This window comes from Rana temporaria, chromosome 5 (assembly GCF_905171775.1).
Source record: "Rana temporaria chromosome 5, aRanTem1.1, whole genome shotgun sequence".
Classification (NCBI taxonomy): Eukaryota; Metazoa; Chordata; class Amphibia; order Anura; family Ranidae; genus Rana; species Rana temporaria.
This window is the reverse complement of record NC_053493.1, coordinates 148,120,958-148,142,116: the sequence shown is the minus strand read 5'-3', so window position 1 is coordinate 148,142,116 and position 21,159 is coordinate 148,120,958. Positions and strand designations below refer to the sequence as shown.

The window sequence follows — 21,159 nt, the reverse complement described above, 5'->3', positions numbered from 1 at the left end:
ACCACTTGAGTTTATGAGCCAATTTTTAAATGCAAAAATGAACCGTTTGTCCGTTTAGATCTCCTTTTCATCCGATCCGGGTTTTTTTTTAACAAAAGAAAAATAGTGTTTTGATCCGTTCCAAAAAAACAGATGTTGACGGAAGCGGATGTTAATGGAGGATCATTTGTTAACATCAGTATTTTCATAGAGAAGCATTGACATTAGTTTTTCATTCGTTAAAAGATGGATAAAAAAAAAAACTAAAAAAAAAAAACACAAATGGTCCACATGTGTGAAAGGCGCCTTAAAAGTATTTTAGTGATTACTTGAAACAAACATAATTAAATTTGTGCTTTTAAAGTAAAGTCATACTTAGGCCTCCGTTTGTTCTTTAATGCCGATTTCTTCCCCTCTGGACTACATGACGGGTCTCCACTTCCAAAATGGACAGGTGGGAGGGGCAAGTCGGACAACAAGTGCCGAAGTTTTCGCTCCATTTCCTTCTTGACCGATTTTCCAGGGATACAGACTCTGAAACTGAATCAAAGACATATTATTTTACGATACAGAAGCATATTGCACCTTTGTTTATATCAGTAATAAACCAATATAGACCTGTGTGGGTCTACATCTAAAACACATGACCCACCTCTCCCTGTAACCTGACTAACAGATTTTGTATCTACAATTCGACCCTAATGGTGCACTCACATGGGTGATTAGCACACACTGTAAATATCGGTGGAAAGAATCTGCTGATTCCTGGGGCTGAAATGACAGGTGTGTGTGTGTGTGTGTGTGTGTGTGTGTGTGTGTGTGTAGACCAGCGGCTGCTCAGCCCATAAAAAGCAATGACAGGCTCATGGTGCCTGCATCTATCCCTTACAGTTTGCAGCTTTCCATAGGCAATTTCTTTGTATAGGCTGGGCAGACCCAACTCTTTGCGTACAGCTGCATTCTAGCAGAGCCTTGTGAAGTCCCAAGCTTCCTTCTGTGACCTGGCGCCATCTGGTGGTGGCCGTTGGCATTACAAGTAAAACCAGTTCTAATGTGTAATATTTTCACTGCCATCTCCTTCCCTCTAATTAGAACCCCCAAACATTCACAAAGCCGCGGCCTCAATTACCGGCCATCGCGGGCCCGCTGCGCGAGGAGGTGGGGGCGCACGGAGACACAGGATCCTGTGCCTCTGTGCACCCCCACCGCGCAATCGCGGTGGGACCGCGACGGCCTGTAATTGAGGGTGCGGCTTTGCAGGCCGCAAAGCCACAGCCTCAATTACCGGCAAGCGCCAGGTCACAATTTCTTGTCGCAATTCCTGGCGCCTGGATTTTGTCGAGCCCTGCTTTACAAAGTGGTCGCCTTTGACCCTCATCCTCTATAATATATGTTATGTGTTGTTTTAAGGACCCCACCTCATCAGTGAGATGGTTTGTGACCTGCAAATTGCAGTAAGTAGCTTATGAACCCCCTTATTTCTTTTGTAATCTCATTACAGTTCTAATTGGCCCTGTGCTGATCAAATGCACCCTCCCAAGAAAAAATAAAAAAAAAAAAAAAAAAAAACACAAAACTGGGCATTTGCAGAGTGCCTCCAAGGCTCTGTTATACAAGGAGATGGATTGGGGACAGTGGGAAGATCAGAGAAGACAGGATCAAATAGCCCCCTTTTTTTTTTTTACACAATGCCCCTTAGGCCCCTTTCACATTGAGGAGTTTTTCAGGCGGTACAGCGCTAAAAATAGCGCTGCTATCCCGCCTGAAAAACTCCTTCACTGCAGACTCAATGTGAAAGCCCGAGAGCTTTCACACTGAGGCGATGTGCTGGCGGGAGACAAAAAAATCTGTCAGCAGCATCTTTGGGGCGGTGAGAGGAGCGGCGTGTATACCGCTCCTTCACATTGAAAACAATGGGAAACCGCGGCAATACCGCCCGCAATGCGCCTCTATAGAGGCACATTGCGGGCGGTATTAACCCTTTATCGGCTGATAGCGGGGGTTAATACCACACCGCTAGCGGCTGATTCCCGCGGCAATCCCGGCGGTATAGCGCCGCTATTATTAGCGGCGTTATACCGCCACCGCGGCTCCCGCCCCAGTCTGAAAGGGGCCTTAGGTTCCACAGTGAGTACAACAAGCATGCTTTACTGCATATACAGACTGATTTTACTGTCGTGGGTTTAGTAAGACTGACGGTCTTAGGCTTATTGTTGTGAAACTACCAGTGACACTGCAGGCAGGCAAAGCAGGAAAACATCACTAACCAACTACCTGACAAGATGCTCCCACGCATATTTTGCAGCAAAGCAAATGTAAAGTAACCCCAATTGAAGCAGAATCAGTTTACTGTAACAACTCCATATAACTCACCTAAGAACAACCAGCCCATGTTTTTTTCTCCTACATCATAGGGATTGCTCTATGCTGACACATACAATTTTTTTTAGATTAGTCACTTCTTTTGGGTGGGGAGATCTTTGGTTTCAAATATTAACTTAAGAACAATAGTGCTTGCGTTACGTCAACTGACTGTCCTTTTTCAGATCATGACACATGGCAGAATAAAGACCACTAGTACTAGGGATCGTTCACCAAGTTGTGCAACTTTAGGGAATGCCATAGCATTTAGAGTAAAGTTTTCATCTGGTGGCTAATCGTACTTTACTGAATATTGGGCTGTTCTAGGGCAGGAAAGCTATCCTTTTGAAATGGAAGAACTCCAGTGCCCCAACGTTATTTTGGAAAGGGTTGGTTAACTCCGTAATCCACATGTACAAGGCTACTTACAGGTCAAGGGGTTGTGATAAGAAATGTAAGCGGGTTTGGCAGGCTTGGCTAGACTCCTCGGACACGGTGGGTTAGAGTTGTAGTTTAATCTCGAGAGGTTTCCATTACTCCCTGGGGATTCTTCTGAATAGACATGTTTTATAACACATAGTGTATCTCTGACATGTGAGGATGTTGTCGGTTTATTTTATTTATTTCTCTCCATTTGTGTTACAAGTACCTTGATATATGACCTAATCTGAATTAATTGAGCTAATGTTGCTTGGGATCATTATATTTCCTGGATTGTACTTGGTGCTTTGCTATTTGGCTGCTATGGGTTGGTGGTTGGTCAGGGTTGGGAGAGGAGGGGAGGGTGTAAGGTTGTAGGTTGCAATTGTTACTTGTTGGTGTGTCGGCCCTGCGTGGCCTCTGTCGGGGTAGGCATGTTGCCTACCTTGTGTTTGTGTTGTTTGTATGAAAAAATCAATAAAAATAATTAAAAAAGTTTTCATCTGGTACATGTGGGTTCAGAGAATACATCTGTGGTGGAGGCTTTTTATTCAAGGTACATAGCTATATGGGTAATTGCCGCTGCAGAACCATCCTGCACAGAAAACCGCAAGAGATGTGTGTGGGTACTATTAATCCTAATGGTATGCCGCATTCACAGGAAATCACACCAACACTGGAAACTGCTCTGCACTTGGGGTTCTCATGCGGGCTGCAATGATATAATGATGCAGGTGCACTAAACTACTACTTCAGCTATGCAAGGTTTTACCCCCTTCCTGACCAGGCCTTTTTTTCTGATATGGCATTGCGTTGCTTTAACCGACAACTGCGTGATAATGCGACACGGTGCCCAAACAAAATTTAGGTCCCTTTTTCCCCACAAATAGGGCTGTCTTTTTTTTTTTTGGGTCGCTATAATGTAAAAAAGACTGACAATTTTGGGGGGAGAAAAAAATGTTTTCTTACTTTCTGCTATAAAACACATCCAAAAAAAAAAAAAAAAAAAAAAATCGAATTTCTTCATCAATTTAGGCCAATATCTATTCTGCTACATATTTGGGGTAAAAAAAAAAAAAATCATAAGTGTATAATGATTGGTTTGCACAAAAGGTTATAGCGTCTACAAACCAAGTGATTTATGGACTTTTAATCTTTTGAATAGTTTTTACTAGTAATGGCGGCAATCAGCGATTTTTAGCAGGACTGCGACATTGCATTTTTGGAGACCAGTGACGCCAATACAGTGTTCAGTGCTTAAAAAAATAAAAATAAATGCACTGTATAAATGAAGTGCTTTCCAACTGTGGGGGGGGGGGGGGGAAATAGCAGAAACACAATATCTCCGTCGACCCTAGGGCTGCAACCAACGATTATTTTCATAAATCGATTAGTTGGCCGATTAATCGGATAATAGCCTTAAAAAAAAAATGCATTTTTAGGGACAATTTGTTGTTGGGCAAATTGCACAATTTTTTTTAAAAACTAGCCGATCCCCCTAGACAAAATGAGCATGAATATAATCTTAAAACATTTTTTTTGGGTGAACTCCCGCTTTAACCTCTTCTCAGAAATTGTCATGAGTACCAAAACAGTGTATATTAGCACTGATCACTGTATTAGGGTCACTGGTGATGTCAGTTAGTCAGTTCCTCCCAGGGTCAGGTTGCCTCACGCACCATCACAGTCCCACTTATAAATCACTGATCATCGCCGCCATTACTAGTATAAAAAAATAAAACTATTCCAGTATATATACACACAGTACCATTATTTAAAGAAACTAACTTGCTTAACTTCATGTTCTTATATGTCTTATAAGTATTATGTCTTATAACAAAGTAAAAAACATTAGGGGGTTATTTTTTGGTCTTTTTTCATTTATATAATAAAAAACCCAGTGGTGATTAAATACCACCAAAAGAAAGTGCTATTTATGTGAAAAACACAATTATATCAAATGTATTTTCAGTACAGCGTTGCATGACCGCACAATTGCAAGTAGCGCAGTGCTGAATAGTAAAAAATTAACTGGTCCTGAAGGGGGTAAAATCTTTCAGAGCTTAAAGTGGTTGTACACGCTGTACATAGTACTTTCTTTTGTTGGCATTTACAATACCAACAATTCCAATAGCGCACTTTAGAAACTGCGATCGTGCGGTGTCTAAAAAGGAGGTCATGCCGTGACCATGCATGCGCAGGAGTGACGTCACGCGACTCCGGCCAGTCACAGGGCCGGAATTGGCGACCCCGGAAGGAAGAGGGGTGAAGATGGATGCTCACTGCTAGTGGGGACATCGAAGTCTTCAGTTTCAGGTAAGCGACACATAATTGGCTAGTATGCGATCCACAGTAGCCCATTATGCTTTAAATAAGGAGGTAAAACCCATCAGGGTTTTCTTCCTCTTTAAGAACTGTGCCGCTTTATTGGTAAGCTCTCACAAGCAGGGCCTTCCAAACGCCATTGTATGGAATTTTATTATAACTGTATTGTCTCTTTATATTCTAAAGCTTTGCGTAAATCTGTAAAAAAATAAAATAAAATGTCAGCAGCTACAAATACTGTAGCTGCTGACATTTAATAAGGACACTTACTAATACTAATCCAAGGATCCCGCAATTTTGTCACCGGCATTGTAAGTAAGGGAAACCATCAGTGAAGCCTTCAGGCTTCACAGCCGGTTGCCTACTGCGCATGCAAAAGCCACTTCTGGGACTTGAGCGAAGGAGGAGCCAGAAATGATGATCTTAACCAGAAGTGGGAATGGGTACCTGTCAAAACCAGGTACCCGTTCCCCCCCAAAAAGCACTGTGTGTGGCAGTTGAAGGGGGGTGCGAACAAGCGGTACTTCCCTTTTTGGGTGGAGCTCCGCTTTAAGTTGGGAAAACAGTTATCACTGGGGCAGAATGTGAGTGGAAAAATCTCCTTAAAGCGGTAGTTCACCCTCAGTGTCAACATTGTACCATAAAAGCAGGCATTGTAGCGCGAGCTACAGTATGCCTGTCTCGAATTTTTTATCCCCGTACTCACAGTGTACTGGTACATTATAGATTCCGACTCCCGCGGGGAATGGGCGTGCCTATGGAGAGGGAGGATGATTGACGGCCGGCTCTGGCACGTCACGCTCCCCGAAGACAGCCGGAGTAGGTCTCGGCTCTTCACGGCGCCTGCGCACAGGCTATGCGCAGGCGCCGTGAAGAGCCAAGCCTATTTCGGCTATTTCCGGAGAAGCGTGACCTGCCAGAGGCGGCCGTCAATCACCTTTCGTCTGGATTGGAACGCCCATTCCCCGTGGGCAGTCGGAATCGTCTATGTACGATTACACAGTGAGTACGGGGATAAAAAATTCGAGACAGGCATACTGTAGCTCGCGCTACAATGCCTGATTTTATGCTAGAAGAAATTTTTTTTTTTTTTTCTTGTTTATAGGGTGAACCCCCGCTTTAAAGGATATACAGAAAGCAATAAGGATCAGAGCAGACCCATTTTCTGTACCAATGCCTTAACAGAAAGTGATGGGAAATCTCCCCAACAGCAAGACAGAGGATCAAACTCTTTTTCTATCTGAAACATACAATGTGTTGCCGAATGTTCCAATTCAAGACTAAAGGCCTCAGGGGTCTAGTCTGTTAAAGGGATACTAAAGGATTTTTTTGCATTAAAACAAAAAAGAGGTTATACTCCCCTGTTCTTCTGAAGTCCCCCTCACCGCTACTCTCTTCTCCTCCTTCCTCTATGTGCCCCCTTAGCAAACTTCATGCCAGGTAGGGGAGGGGTGGTATACCCATGCAGGCATGCTCTCAACATGGGCTGTGTGGGTCCACACACACAAATAGCACTGAAAAGTCACCCTCCTGCTCACTCCTCACAGGAGTTTGACTGACAGCAGAAGGAGCCCATGACCCTTGCTGCCGCTTGTGTATCCTGTGAGACCAGGAAGTAGAGGAATGGCACTGCAGCTGGGACAGTGCTGGATTGGTGAGAGGAGAAAGGCAAGTGTATTAAAAAGTAAAAAAATGTTTTGACTTTAGAATTATTTAAAATTTGTCCCTTTTGGAGGGAAACAAAATAAAAAATTCTAACAAGGTACAATCCTTTACTGGGTCCCCATACTAGGTCATTATGGAAAGATTGCATATCAAGAAGAAACAAGTACATATAAGATAAACAATGAAGTTCATATAAAAAACAAAAAAAAGACGATATTTATTGCTTACCTATTTGCATCACTAGAGAGGGCGGTCGGAAGAGGTAGAGATAAAGGTGCTGCTGGCGACATTGCTAAACTTTTAGTCTTCTCAGAGCCAGTTGATACACTTTTATGTGCTTTGCTTTTCGCTTTCTGAATAGATGCTTCCTCTTTCACAGTGTCCATCTTCTTCACCTTTACACTTGTCTTGGCCGTTTTATCAGCTTGTACACTAGTATCCACAGTTAGTGCTGGAGTCAAGGTAATCAAGGTTTTCACCTTAGTTTTGTCACTTTTGACAGAAGGGGAAGGGGCAGGAGCAGGGGCAGGAGAAGGGGCAGGGGCAGGAGCAGGGGCAGGGGCAATGTCTATTTTTTTTTTCTTTTGCTCCTTGGCGTGATTTGCCTGTTGGGAGTTGCTGGCAGCCTCTGACTGTCCCTTAGTAGGGGTGGAGGTGCTAGAAGCTTTTGCTAGAGCTCTAGCAGCCTCTGCTTCCCTGGCTTTCTTGTTTTTGTTCATCTCTGCAGCCAGGCTGCTCTTCAGCGTCAAGGTGCTTGGGGAGATGCTAGACTGTCTGCTTCTCGATCTTGACACCCTATGTCTACTTCGTGAACGAGAGCGTCGAGACTTATAAGGACTTCTGCTCCTTGACCTTGCAGACCTCCTATCGAGAAAAATAAAATAAAAATACAAAAGTAAATACTGTTGCCAGTGTGTTTTTTTTTTTTTAGGTTTGATTCCCCTTGCAAAGCAAAAAAAGGTGCAACACGTGGTGTTGTCCAAAATACATGCATGGCTTAAAAAGACTAGTTAAACACCACCTTTACATCTACAAGCCACAGACACTACTTAGATGCCACAGCTTGTTCCTTTATTTTGTGCCTTAATTGATAGGCCACAGTGTTAATATCTTGTATCCCAAACACAATGTTCTTGAACCATGCTGGTTCCTTTACGCTAGTTTCACCCTCCAAAGAGCTTTTCAGGAGGATATATGACAGACAGTGAGGAGGCATTATATGTCAGTAAATTGCCTGGCATCCTCTGTCTGCATTCCTGCAACTAGCTGAGCAACAGCCAATTGGAGGCCATTTACACTGTATGCTTGGAAACATTGCTCAATCGTTCCATGCATACAGAGTATTTTTTGCACAGTATCTTGCTGCCAGCAGGTAAAAACCAGGCAAATTATTTTATTTCAGTTACTTATATAGCGCTGTAGAGTTACGTAGCACTTACAAATATATGTTGTACATTCACATTAGTTCCTGCCCTCAAGGAGCTTACAATCTAAAGTCCCTAGCTCATGTTCATACATACACATACTGGGGGCCAATTTAGACAGGAGACAATTAACCTGCCAGCATGTCTTTGGAGTGTGGGAGGAAACACATGCAGGCACAGGGAAAACACGCAAACCCCAAGTCGGTAGCGCCGTGGTTGGAATTCGAATCAACCACCCAAGTGCTGTGAGGCAAAGGAGCCAACCATGTAACCACTGTGGCTGATCTCCATGTTTACTGCGGTCATTGTGAGGCAGTGGTTTATAGTTGTCAGCCTGCAGCAAGAAACGCTGAAAATGGCAGGATCTCCAGGTAAGAAACCTTGCAACAGATCAGTGTTAATTTGGTCAATGAAAATGTTTTTGTTCATTTTCGTCAGCGGCATTTTTACAGTGACAAAAACGTACACCACATGTTCATCCACTGACGAAAATCAATTCCGTTTTCGTTAACGAACGAAAGGAAAAATGTTAGACAGTGACATTTACCCTTGAACCTTCCGGTTTCCACGGAGCTCCACCTGCTTCCTCTGGATGGAGTGCAGCATTTGTAGATAGGAGGCTGTGCAAGCTGAAGGTTAGAGCAGTGGTCATCGACCCTGTCCTCAGGGCCCACTAACAGGCCAGGTTTGCAAGATAACTGAAATACATCACAGGTGATACCATTTGCTGCTCATTGATTGCAGTATTCTAGTCTGCATCTCCCCAAGGTAATACATAAAACCTGGCCTGTTAGTGGGCCCTGAGGACAGGGTTGATGACCACCAATGCTTTTACCTTTGTTTGGGTAATTAAAGTTTGAATATAGGGTCCCTCCGTGCCTAGGGAGCGCATTCAGCGCAGTACAAATCCCATATCAAATCTGCAACCTGAAGGGGTATGTTCTATTAGGATGGCGGGGGCTGGGCTGTGTAGTTGACCCTCTCACACTTCATACGACTATATAGAGGCCCCCTGAAGGAGACCTGTTCCTTGTCAATAGAGTTCACAGCTTGTCCACTACAGGAGAGCAGCACGCACTTCTAACCTATGCAGGATTAACCCTTTTGCTGCCAGAGACATTTTTGCACCCATGCTTAGAAAAATATCTATTTAGGCCTGAATGTTACATAAAGACCCCCCCCCCCCCCCCCACTATATATTTTCTTAAAGCAGACAAGTTCATGTATGTTAATGTGCACTGCATGGTGGCATCAGAGTTTTATTTTAATATAAAAAAAACTGTGTGCAGCAGCCCTCCTTAGCCCCCATCTCGATTCTGCGATGTTGTACAAGAGACTAGGCTGTCTGGGACTCCCCCTCCTGACTGGCTGAGACTCAGCGGCGGGGGCCATTGGCTCCCGCTAATGTCAAAGACAGCAAGCCAATAAGGAGAGTCGGAGTGGGGCGGGGCCAAGTCGCAGCTCAATGTCTAAATGGACACATGGAGCTGTGGCTCAGGTGCCCCCACAGCAAGCTGCTTACTGTGTGGGCACTCAGCAGGAGGGAAGAGCCAGGAGCACCGAAGAGGGACCCAAGAAGACAATCCGGGCTGCTCTGTACAAAACCACTGCACAGAGCAGGCAAGTATAACATGTTTGTTATTTTTATACAAAAAGAAAAAAAAAACGTTATCATCACCAGAGAAGTGTGCCCACCAGGATCTCCAACCCTGCTTTGACTTCCATTGTTACAGGTCAGTAGCCAACAGTCAAATCCATGGAAAAATTGGCAAGTAGCATTTCTGAAAGAATTTACCCCTATATATTTCTCTCAGTGCTAGTTTAAGCGCTTGCCTACTGGGAACTTTCACCCCCTCCGTGCCCAGGCCAATTTTCAGCTTTCAGAGGTGTCACACTTTGAATGACAATTTGCGTGGTTATGCAACACTGTACCTAAAACTACATTTTTATCGGTTTTTTTTTTAGACAGATAGAGCTTTCTTTTGGTGGTATTTAAAGAGAGGGAGAGACAAGAAACAAGAAGTGGGCTGTATAAAAGGTATTTACTGGCAGAATTTTTTTTTTTGATTAGCCAAAGTTAAAACAACATCCTGTGTGCACGAGGCCTAAGATGGCAGCTTCCTTGCCTGAAAAAAAAAAGGCGGGTTTAGATCTGCTTTTAAGACACTTCTGAGATAATGCCGGAATGTAACCGTTTTTGAAACAGTTAAGTCGATGGGTTTAGTTTAGAGGTCGACCGATATGGGTTTTTCTATGGCCGATGCCGATATTTAGAGATTGCGGCGGCCGATATATGATGCAGATATTTTTTTTGGGCTGATATGTTAGGCCGATTTAAAAAAAAAAAAAAATTCCCCTCCATCTCATAAAATCTAACAATTGGACCCCTGGTGTTTTTTAGGCGCTTTTGGGCTAAAAATAGCACCTGTAAAACGGCTCCCCTACAGTCTCAGTGTGAACGCCAGAGGGCTTTCACACTGAGGCGGTGCGCTGGCAGGACGTTAAAAAAAGTCCTGCAAGCAGCATCTTTGGAGCGGTGTATACCGCTCCTGCCCATTTAAATGAATGGGCACTGCTGCCGAAGTGCCTGCAAAGCGCTTCTGCAGAGGTGCTACACGGGCGCATTTAACCTCTTCATCGGCCGCTAGCTGGGTTATAAGCACCCCGCTAGCAGCCGAATAGCTCCTGCCCACTATAGTGTGAAAGCAGCGGAGTTCCGCCGAAAAAAAAAAAAATAATAAAAGTCAGCAGCTACAAATACTGCAGCTGCTGACTTTTAATATATGGTCACTTACCTGTCCTGGGCACCCGCGATGTCGGCACCCGGAGACGATCTCTCCCTTGGCTCTCGGGTGCTGCCCCAGCCATCTTTGGTAAAGGAAACAGGAAGCATGCATAAAAACAGGTAATCAAAACTTTTTTCTTTTCCTTCGTCCAAAAAAAAACGGGCTAACTTTACTGTTTATTTATTTTTTTCATTAAAGTGTATTTTTTCCTCAAAAATTGTGTTTGAAAGACCGCTGCGCAAATACCGTGTGACATAAAATATTGCAACAACCGCTATTTTATTCCCTAGGGTCTCTGCTAAAAAAAGAATACATAATGTTTGGGGGTTCTAAGTGATTTTCTAGCAGAAAATACAGGATTTTTAATTGTAAGCAACAAGTGTCAGAAAAGATTTAGTCTTTAAAGCGGTTGTATACCCTTTTTTTTAACTTTTACCTACAGGTAAACCTAAAATAAGGCTTACCTGTAGGTATAGAGAATATCTCCTAAACCTCTACGGTTTAGGAGATATTCCCCTCGCAATGCGCCGGAATGAAATCTCCCGCACGCATGTGCGGTAGTGACGACATCGCCGCTCCAGCCAATCACAGCGGTGCATACTAGCTCATTATGGCTTTTACTTTTCAGGTGTTAGAAAAAAAAAAAAAATGCGGGTATACAAGTTCAGTTCATTGATAAGTAGCAACATTGTATTATTTTCTCAAACTTGGCAGGCTGCCAAGAGACAAGTCTCCACCAGAAATTTCAGACAACTTGCAAATGACTTCTGTATTATAGAAGTCAATGCAAGTCGCGCTGAAGTAAATCGTCTTTTTTTTTTTTTTTAACCGATATATTGGTCGACCTCTAGTTTAGTTACACTTTAACAACTTGCCGACCGCCCCACATATATGTACTGTGGGGCTGCAGCTCCTCTGGGCGAAATCACGTACAGGTACGTGATTTTTACTTCCAGGTCTACGACGTTCTCACATGGCGCCGGTGACCAGCTGTGATCCAATTTTTTTATTGGATGCGTTTTACAGCAGAAATTAAAAAAATATTGTTTATTTTTTTTAAACTGTGTCTTTTTTTGTTTAGAGCGCAACAAATACCGCAGGAGGTGATCAAATACCACCAAAAGAAATCTCTATTTGTGGGAAAAGAAAGGACTAGGGCTGCAACTAAAGATTATTTTCATAATCGATTAGTTGGTCGATTATTGTTTCGATTAATCGACTAATCGGATAATCTTTTAAAAAAAAAAAAGTGTGGTGTACAATTTAGTTAATATGTAAATAAAAAGGCAATTTATTCTTAAATATTGATATGCAGTGGTAAATATAAATAACCAATTACAGTAATTGTAATGCTTTCTATTACCTCCACTTTCTCTGGGTTCAGATGCTGATCTTCTCTGCACATAGTCTTTAAAGTTTTTTTCTTTTAAACAAACTTGTTATACTTACCTTCTCTGTGTAATGGTTTTGTACAGAGCAGCCCAGATCCTCCACTTCTGGGATCCCTCAACTATGCTTCTGGCTCCTCCTGCCTTCAGAGTGCCTCAATAGCAAGCTGCAAAGGTATAGTATAGAGCGCCCACTATAGCAAGGTTTAAAAAAAAAAACTTCCTGCCCAGGACTACATGTCCCATGAGGCATTGCTCCTCACACTTGCACATTCACAAATTCTCAGGCACTTAGTGACATGTATGGATGGTGTACTGAGCTGTATGTGTGCTGCACTGTATTTCCTGATATGAAAACGAGTAATCTATTCTATATGCAGGCCAACTAATCAATTGGCCGATTAATCGATTATGAAAATAGTTGACAACTTTTTTCATAATCTATTAGTTGTCGATTAATCGATTAGTTGTTTCAGCCCTAGAAAGGACACACATTTTTTTTGAAGTACAGCGTTGCATGACTGTGCAATTGTCAGTTAAAGTAACACAGTGCCGTATCGCAAAAAATGGCCTGGTCATGAAGGGGGTAAACCTTCTGGAGCTGAAGTGGTTAAACTTATGCTGCTATCAGCATTAGTTTGTTTAAACTGACACTTGGAAACACGACGTGCAAAAAAGTGGCAAGCAAATTGTGCCAACGTGCCATTTGATCTTGCTGTGAAGGTCCTGGTTCAGGCATTTTCTGTTGTCAAATTATAACTGTCTGCCAGTTGTGCTAATTTGTCACCATGTTACACATGCACTTGTTGGAAACTACAAGCAACGCTGCAGTATAAACCAAGTGGCAATGCTGAAAACAGTACTTTATGATTTTTTTTTTATGCACAGTGCAAACTAAATGCCGTCAAGTTCAGGATTACAATGTGCTTGGCAGCATACTGAAGCCAGTGGTGAACAGAAAATTGGGGGGTTAGGGGGGGAGAGGCCGGGTACCTCAACTCTCAAAGTCATCTCCTCCAGGAACAGATCCTCTGCTACACTGTAAATATTTGCAGTCTCTACTTACCTTATTTGCTGCATTATCCTCCATAAACATACACCCAGTAAATCCAGGGTTGTTCTGAATAAAGCTCCGCTGCTGCATAACAGGTCCTGCGGCGTCATCTTCCTTTCTCATTTCATTGGGAGCCAGCTGTCCCTTCTGGATGCTTTCAGTTTGTGCCACCAGGTCCGTCTTTTAATGCTTTGTGGTTCCTCAGTCAATGCCTTCTGGAATATGGGACGTGGATATCCCAGGAGGCTGCAGGGTAAAGTTTGTGTAATTCTCGGCTAGGCAAAGATGTTGGCAGGGGGCAAGTCGATAATGAGAATAAGAAAATGGCTAAATGAAGGGGGAAAGGTGGACTTTTTTCAGAGTAGGGAGGTTTGGAATGGTGAAAATAATTATTCTTGCATTAAATAAAGCTGTATTTATTCACTGAAATGTTATTCTGAAAATTTGGGCAGCAATATCTGCTGTTAGAAATTGGATTCTACATTTACAAAACATGACATCACTACTGCAAAGCAGGTGATAGCTGAACAAACATGATGTCATCAAGAGCTAGAAGATAATAAAATGACAGTAAAGTGCATGCATAGCCAAAAATTAGGACTTTGGATAGAGTAGCAAAAGGTTAGAAACTCAGAGCTGCTGGGTTATTATTGCTGTCTGTGTCCCAGCTGGGGAGTATAACCTTTTATATTTGACCTTGCCAACACGGCCTTCAAAAACAGAAAGCAATGGGAAACACAAAATGTAAACCGTTGCCACTGAAGGTGAGAGGAATCTTCCAATGAGAATTTTTTTTCCAGTTAGATCTAAAAAGAGAAGAAATGTATCCCCACTTCGCAGAGATTTCTTTTCACTTCCTCTTGTGTATACACATTAGGAAGTGAGAACCTCATGAGAGTTCTAACTATTCACTACTCTATCTGAAGTTTACAGGATATCTGTCCTTTAAAATAAATGCACTTACCCTTTATGCCCCAGCCGAACCAATCCCACCCTCCCCCTCAACAGATGTATACTTACTGTACTGAAATCAGGTGGCAGCGATCTCCAGGGTGTGTTTACATAGAGCATCACAAGTCCTCACTGTCCCCACAAACTTCTACCTTTGTCTCCTGAGGGTGGAGGCGAATGTGAGTGAGCCCCATTGAAATCTGTGAGGCGGTACTGCAAGGTACTGACAGGACAGCGAGGACTTGTAGCACCCGATGTAAACAATCACCGAATCTCAGTAAGTATACATCTGTGAAGAGGGAGGGTGGGGTCGGTTAGGTCAGGGCAAAAATAATAAGTGAACATTGTTTCAAAGCAAACCTTGGATAAAATACAATGCTTCTGTGAGCAGGGCTCAGCCCAACACACTTTTGTTCCAACAGAAGGTTGGGAGTCCTCATGTGCCAACTGAAACAGCGCTGCATACAGTTTATACTACGCTGACAGCAGCCGCAGCAATTAGTAAAGGAAATAGTTTATCTGGACCAGCTTAGCCCAAAAAAACGATTTAAAAAAATAATAGCAAAGCAGGAGTTAGTCCTGTTTCACATGGGTTTCCGCTTGTATAAGAGCAGTGTGAATAGCAAGCTTTGACAAAGCATTTGCAGAGCTTTCAGTAAGCTTTGTTTAAGCTTTTAAAATTACCATTTAGCGCCATGTTTGTAAATGTTGAACAGATCCTAATGGGAATGTTGATTGTCACTTTAGGCAAGCTGCTAGCAGGCTTTCAACAAGCTTCAAAAAGTGTTGAAGCCTTCTAGCAGCTTGCCTAAAGCAGCAATCAACACACCCATAAGAGCCCATTCACTCAGGGGCGGCACAACTTTGGGGGCGACACGGCAAAGCGACCTGAAGATGGACTTCAGAGGCAACTTGCAAAATGACTTTTGTAAAGAAGTCAATGCAAGCCGCCCCAAGGTCGTACAAGAACCTTGTTCTAAGTCAGAATGACTTGCATCGTTTCTATTAGAACGGTTCTATTGAACAGAGCGGGACGCAACTTGTCAGGCGGATGTCGCCCCTGTGTGAATAGGCTCTTAATGGAGCTAAACGATACTTTAGAAGTTTTAACAAAGCTTGCTGAAAGTTCTGCAAATGCTTTGTCAAAGCTTGCTGTTCATGCTGCTCTTTTACGAGCTAAAGCCTGTGTGAAACAGGCCGTAGAATTTAAGACTGGGTTCACGCTATTGCGAATTGGATGCGGATTCTCCGTATCCATTTTCGCAATAGCAGGAGATTGTGACCGGCTCTCTATGTAGCCGATTCACACATCTCCAATGTGGCTCCGATGCAAATTTGCACAGGAGTCTTGTGCGTTTTTCGTCCGTTTCATGTCTGAATTCAGCCCAGAATTCGGGCTGAAATTGGACCTGAAACAGTGTGCCAGGACACACAGGACAGGACCCCTGCTGTGAACCGGGTCTAAAGGGGGGGCAGGAGGAGCTGAAAAGTGTCTTTATCCTTTAAAAATAACATTTGAAATTAGGGCTTATTCACACCAGCAGACGAATTTGATAGATATATACCATTATGTGCCAGTGCATTGTGATGCATTAGGGTATATTCATACCAGATGCAATATGACTGCATTGGGTGCTCACCCCTAGTGCAGTCCCACCACATGACGAGGCAAAATGCTGTCTCCTGTGTGCCCGGGTTCACATCACTGCATTGGGGTGGTGTGTACTGAAAAAAAGAAATAAAATACTGCATGCAGCACCTTTTTTCAGTGCAGTACGAGGCAATGCACCACCTTACATAATGTGACGGCCAATTGAACTTTAAAAAAATGTCTGTGCGAGATTTCAATAAAGTCTAAAGTTAAAAAAAATTAATAAATGAACCGTGCAATGCGCCGAGATCAGCGGGTGATGTGAATTAGCCCCAAAGCCAGTCATAGATGAATCCTATCTTGGCCTGTACAGCAGGGACCGGCTGAGATTCACCTATGGTTGTACCCAAGTCAATCCATCAAATGACTTCATTACAACCAGCCTGTTGGATATTTTTTATATGCGATCATTGCTGATGGCTACAGCTGCTATAAATAACCCTCTTGTTCTGCCAGCCAGAAAGGCTCCCCGATGGCAAGACACATTATCGATGTGGAAGGGACGCCACCATTAAGAATGAGCCCTCATTCACATTAAATGCGGCTTTGAAAACGTGTAACTTCATCTGAAATCGCACAATTTCAAAGCCGCATGTTTGTGTGACTTTGGGTGCGACTTTGAAGACATCTGTGCAGCTTTATGCACAGAGCTCTATTCAAGACGCACCCAAAAATCACCAAAAGTAGTGCATGTACTATTTTTTCAAATTCATGCGGCACAGCAAAGTCGGTAAACAGTGCGATTGCCGGCAAAAGGATGCGACTTGTCATGCTTTTTGACCGGTCAAATCACATGACAAGTTGCTCCAATGTGAACTAGGGCTTAGGCTCCATTCACACTTGTGTGACTTGTCATGCGCCAGCAAAGTCCCATGACAAGTCGCAGCCCCATTCTTTTCAATGGCATTCGTTCAAATCTATGTGTCTTTTAAAAGTTGCCTGCACTACTTTGATGTGACTTTTGACACAACGGAGTGTGTAAAGTCAGATCAAAGTCGCACGACTTTGGAGTTGCTCAAGTGTGATTTGAGTCTGACTGTGTTGAGAGAATCTTGCTATTTTCCTTCCATGAATGGTGGAAGGAAGGAAAATGCAATCATCTATGGCCTGCTTAACAGAAATGACCTGATCTGTGCGAAAACATCCTACTTTTTTTTTTTAGAGAAGTGAATCCACAGATCATACAGACAAATCACCTTGTCCTTGTGTGAATGAGCCCTAAAATATAATGTAAGCTCCCAGCAGGACACACGTGATGACCCCCAGTACCTGTAATCAGAACCCCCAAACATAGTATGGACTATGGAGGGAGCGGGGCTCACCTAGTGACCGGGCTGTACGGGCTCCGGGATCTCCTGCGGCCCGGAGAAGCGTCCGTCCTCTCATAGTTGGGAGATCGGCGGCCTAGCCGGTGTCCGCTGTAACCAGGACTGGGTGATCGGGCCGGACTGGCCGATTTCTTGCGATGGTTGCCTTGGGGCGAGGCCTTGGACGAGCTCCGGTCCCCTCTGTAGGCCTTGGGCGTCTGCTTGCTGTACGAGGCCGCGGCGGCCTCCTCTCTCTTCGGCCTGTGCGAGGCCGCGGCCCTGACTTCTGTCCTCTTGGCGGACTCCTCCTGAGGCCTCCAGGGCTGAACGTGCATCAGAGGCTCGGGGAGCAACAGGTTCCCAGCGGCCTGCCTATTCCTCCTGTCCTCGGTCCGCCCTCCTCCTCCTCCCCGGCCATCGTTCCTCGGAGCCGACTCCTGCCTTCGCCTTTTCCTCCGGCCGCTCCTGTCAGAGTCCACGGCCTGGCGTAGAAGCGGCAGCGGCGTTTGGTGCAGCATAGGCGGCGAGGGGCACCTATCCGAGGCTGGGGATGGGATGAGGCCTAGCGCCGGTGTGAAGGAAGCCTCCTGGCCTTGCTCGCCTTCGGATAACGAACTGACGTCGTCGTATTCCACAGGGGCGCTGTGCAGAGTGCCGACCTTCCTGAGGAGGTTCCTGCGTTCTCTGTGCCTCTTCTTTCTGTCTCTATGGTGCCGGGCTCCCCGAGGGACAGCTGGCACTTCTCCCTCCTCCATCAGGCCCATAGTGGCCTCTTCGGGCCTCCGTTTCTTTTTCCCGTGCCGCTCTTTCCTCCGCTTCCCGGAGGGCTCCCGGGGCCTGTGGCGGTGTCCGGACACGGAAGAGGCGGCTGAGGACGAGGTGGAGAGGGCTGGGGCGGGGGGCTGGCTGAGAGAAGAGCCCCCGGGCATAGGGGGGCACAGAGAAGAGAACATGCCAAGCCTTTGTCCCCCGGAGTCCCCTCACAGTGACCAATCACTTGTCTGCGGCTGTACGGCTCCCCTCACTCCTCACCGAACCCGCTCATGTCCGTTTACAAGCTTCAACGACGATCCGCACTGACGGCGCTCAGCACAGCCATGACTGAAACTTCTTCATCCGGGACTTCTCTACCGTCCGCTCCGCACTCAGCCCATGGTCGCTCAGTCAGTCAGCAAATCCCAGAGCCGTCCACGCTGCGTGCACTCCACTAACAACACACTGCCAACACTTCCTATGTCAGCCGGGCCGGGCCCACTGTCTTCATGGTGAGGAGCCAGGCCTGCTACTGGGCAAAGCTAAACAAGGAAGTCCAGCCGGCTCCATCATCTGCACACACACACACCTCCCACTCCGGCACATGGCAGGGAGGGGAGAGCCCGCTCACTGGAGGAAAGTCACTGGCATGGCAGGACAGGGCTACTGAGGTGTCATCTCATACACAAGGGGGTACTGCAAAGAGGGGGCTCACACTTCCCTCACCCCCCCCCCCCTTCTTCTGCTTATATATGTCTACTTTCTGTTTACCTCATAGTCTTCCCTTCCAATACAGGAGGCAAGCCTCGACTTTTCAGCTCATTACTAAAGGCAACACTTTTTTATTTTATTATCTTGCATACAAAAGGTTATACCCAGTCTTATTTTATTTTTTTTTCCCCCATAAGTCTCCCACTGAGGAGATTTACCTTCACTTCCTGTGCTGCAGCCAAAACAGGAAGTGAGAGTGGATTTATTTAAAGTGAAGGTCCACCGTAAGAAAAAAAAAGGAAACAAAAATATATATTTTACTTACCAGAAATGGCGGTTGCTATGCGAAACTTCCTAATCTGCCTCTTCCCATACTGCGGCAGGTCTTCTTCCTTGTCCTCCCCGCGTTGTCTTCTGGGAATTGTGTGTATCCCAGAAAGCAGCCGCCCATTCACAAAGCACCTCAGGGGGGGGGGGGGGGCGACATCGCAGGCGCCTAGGACAGGTAAGTGTCCTTATTAAAAATCAGCAGCTACAGTGTTTGTAGCTACTGGCTTTAAAGTTCCATCCATTTAAAAGTCAGCAGCTACATACCCTGGCAGAATTTATGAATTCTTGGACATTTTTCCGAGAATATGAATGATAACACAAAAACATTTCTTTCACTCATGGTTAGTGTTTGGCTGAAGCCATTTATTATCAATCAATTTTGTTTACTCTTTTTAAATCAAAATCACAATAGAAACTACTCAAATTACCCTGATCAAAAGTTTACATACCCTGGTGATTTTGGCCTGATAACATGCACACAAGTTGACACAAAGGGGTTTGATTGGCTATTAAAGGTAACCATCCTCACCTGTGATCTGTTTCCTTGTAATTAGTGTGTGTGTATGTATATAAAAGGGTCAATGTGTTTCTGGACTCCTGACATCCTTGCATCTTTATTCAGTGCTACACTGACGTTTCTGGAAACTGAGTTGTCAATAGGGGTGCAACGGATCAAAAAACTCACGGATCGGATCGTTCCTCACGTCAGAGTCACGGATTGGATCATTTTCGGATCGGCAAAAAAAAAAAGACAAGACAAATCTTGTTACACCCACCGGAGTTTTAGATTTCACAGTTATTTTCAACACAAAACGGAGCTTATATGCTTAAATACAGTATTTGGAAATCTGGCGGACTGTTTAGATGTTAAATTTTAAAAGCAGCAGCAAACCTGCTGACCTTACATGGTTGCTAATGTGACAGAACACCTTTGATTTAACATTTAAACAGTCTGTCGGATTTACAAATTCTGTATTTAAGCATTTAAGCTCCGTTTTGTGTTGAAAATAACTGTGAAATCTAAAACTCCAGTGGGTGTAACAAGATGTCCGCTTGCCCCCTTCTCACTCTAATATATATAAAAATATATATGTGTTTTGTGTCCTATGTGTGTGTCCCGTGTTGTGTTGTGTGTCCTATGTGTGTGTCCGGGCTCCTCAGCCGTGTGTCCTGCAGCCTCCTCCTCTTTTTTCCACCCACGGGTAAAGGTGTTTTTTCTAGCCACCCCACTGTAATCTCTGGGGCGTCTTTCTATCACATGCCCTACTCACACAAACACAAGCCCTCCCTTACCCCCCAAATCACAAATGCATGTGGGCATCTTGCAATACTTAGACGTGCAGCTAAGTGGAAGTCGCAGCCCCATGTAGGAAAGTGGTGTCACCAGTTCCCTCCTGTGACCTGAACTGTCCCAATCATCAGATCCCATGGCAGTGTCATTGATCGGCGGGCTGAGTGTTGTGTGTCTAGTGAAAGCCCCCCCCCCCCGTGCTCAGTCCATACAGATCCCCCCGATCTCCTCCTCTCTTCTCTGGCAGCAGCAGGACATCAGGTGAGGCAGTGACTCCTCGTGTGGATCCCTCAAGGTGCAGCATAGAGCACATCGCTGGGCTGTGAGGAGTCAGTCACCATGAGCTCAAGGGAAAGTGCCCCCAAATCCACTTCCGTGGAGCAGCCTGCATCCCCACGCCGGGTGGACTAAGATGGCCTCCTCTCTGGGAGCTAGGCCGAAGCCGTGGCCTTTCCTATGGAACAGGAGGCCCGCGGATCGCCATGTGTGCCGACCCAAAGGTGTTGATCCGTACGGATCAATGAGGATCCGTTGCATCCCTAGCTGTCAAGAATTGTGAAAGGATCTGCGGGAAAAAGTAGTTGAACTGTATAAAACAGGGAAGGGGTATAAAAAGATATCCAAGGAATTGAGAATGCCAATCAGTGTTCAAACTCTAATCTAGAAGTGGAAAATGAGGGGTTCTGTTGAAACCAAACCATGGTCAGGTAGACCAACTAAAATGTCAGCCACAACTGCCAGGAAAATAGTTTGGGATGCAAAG

At 44.8% G+C, this 21,159-nt stretch overlaps 1 protein-coding gene across 1 annotated transcript in view; it reads right to left on the bottom strand.

Moving 5' to 3' along the window:
- CDK13 (cyclin dependent kinase 13) overlaps positions 1-18,715 on the bottom strand; it is a 58,765-nt gene extending 40,050 nt beyond the window's left edge. Inside the window, 3 exon segments of the mRNA XM_040353239.1 lie at positions 355-519; positions 6,979-7,614; positions 17,327-18,715. Of these exon segments, the coding sequence (XP_040209173.1) occupies positions 355-519; positions 6,979-7,614; positions 17,327-18,264 (1,739 nt within the window). The 5' untranslated portion in view covers positions 18,265-18,715.
- Between the last annotated feature and the right edge of the window lie 2,444 nt (positions 18,716-21,159).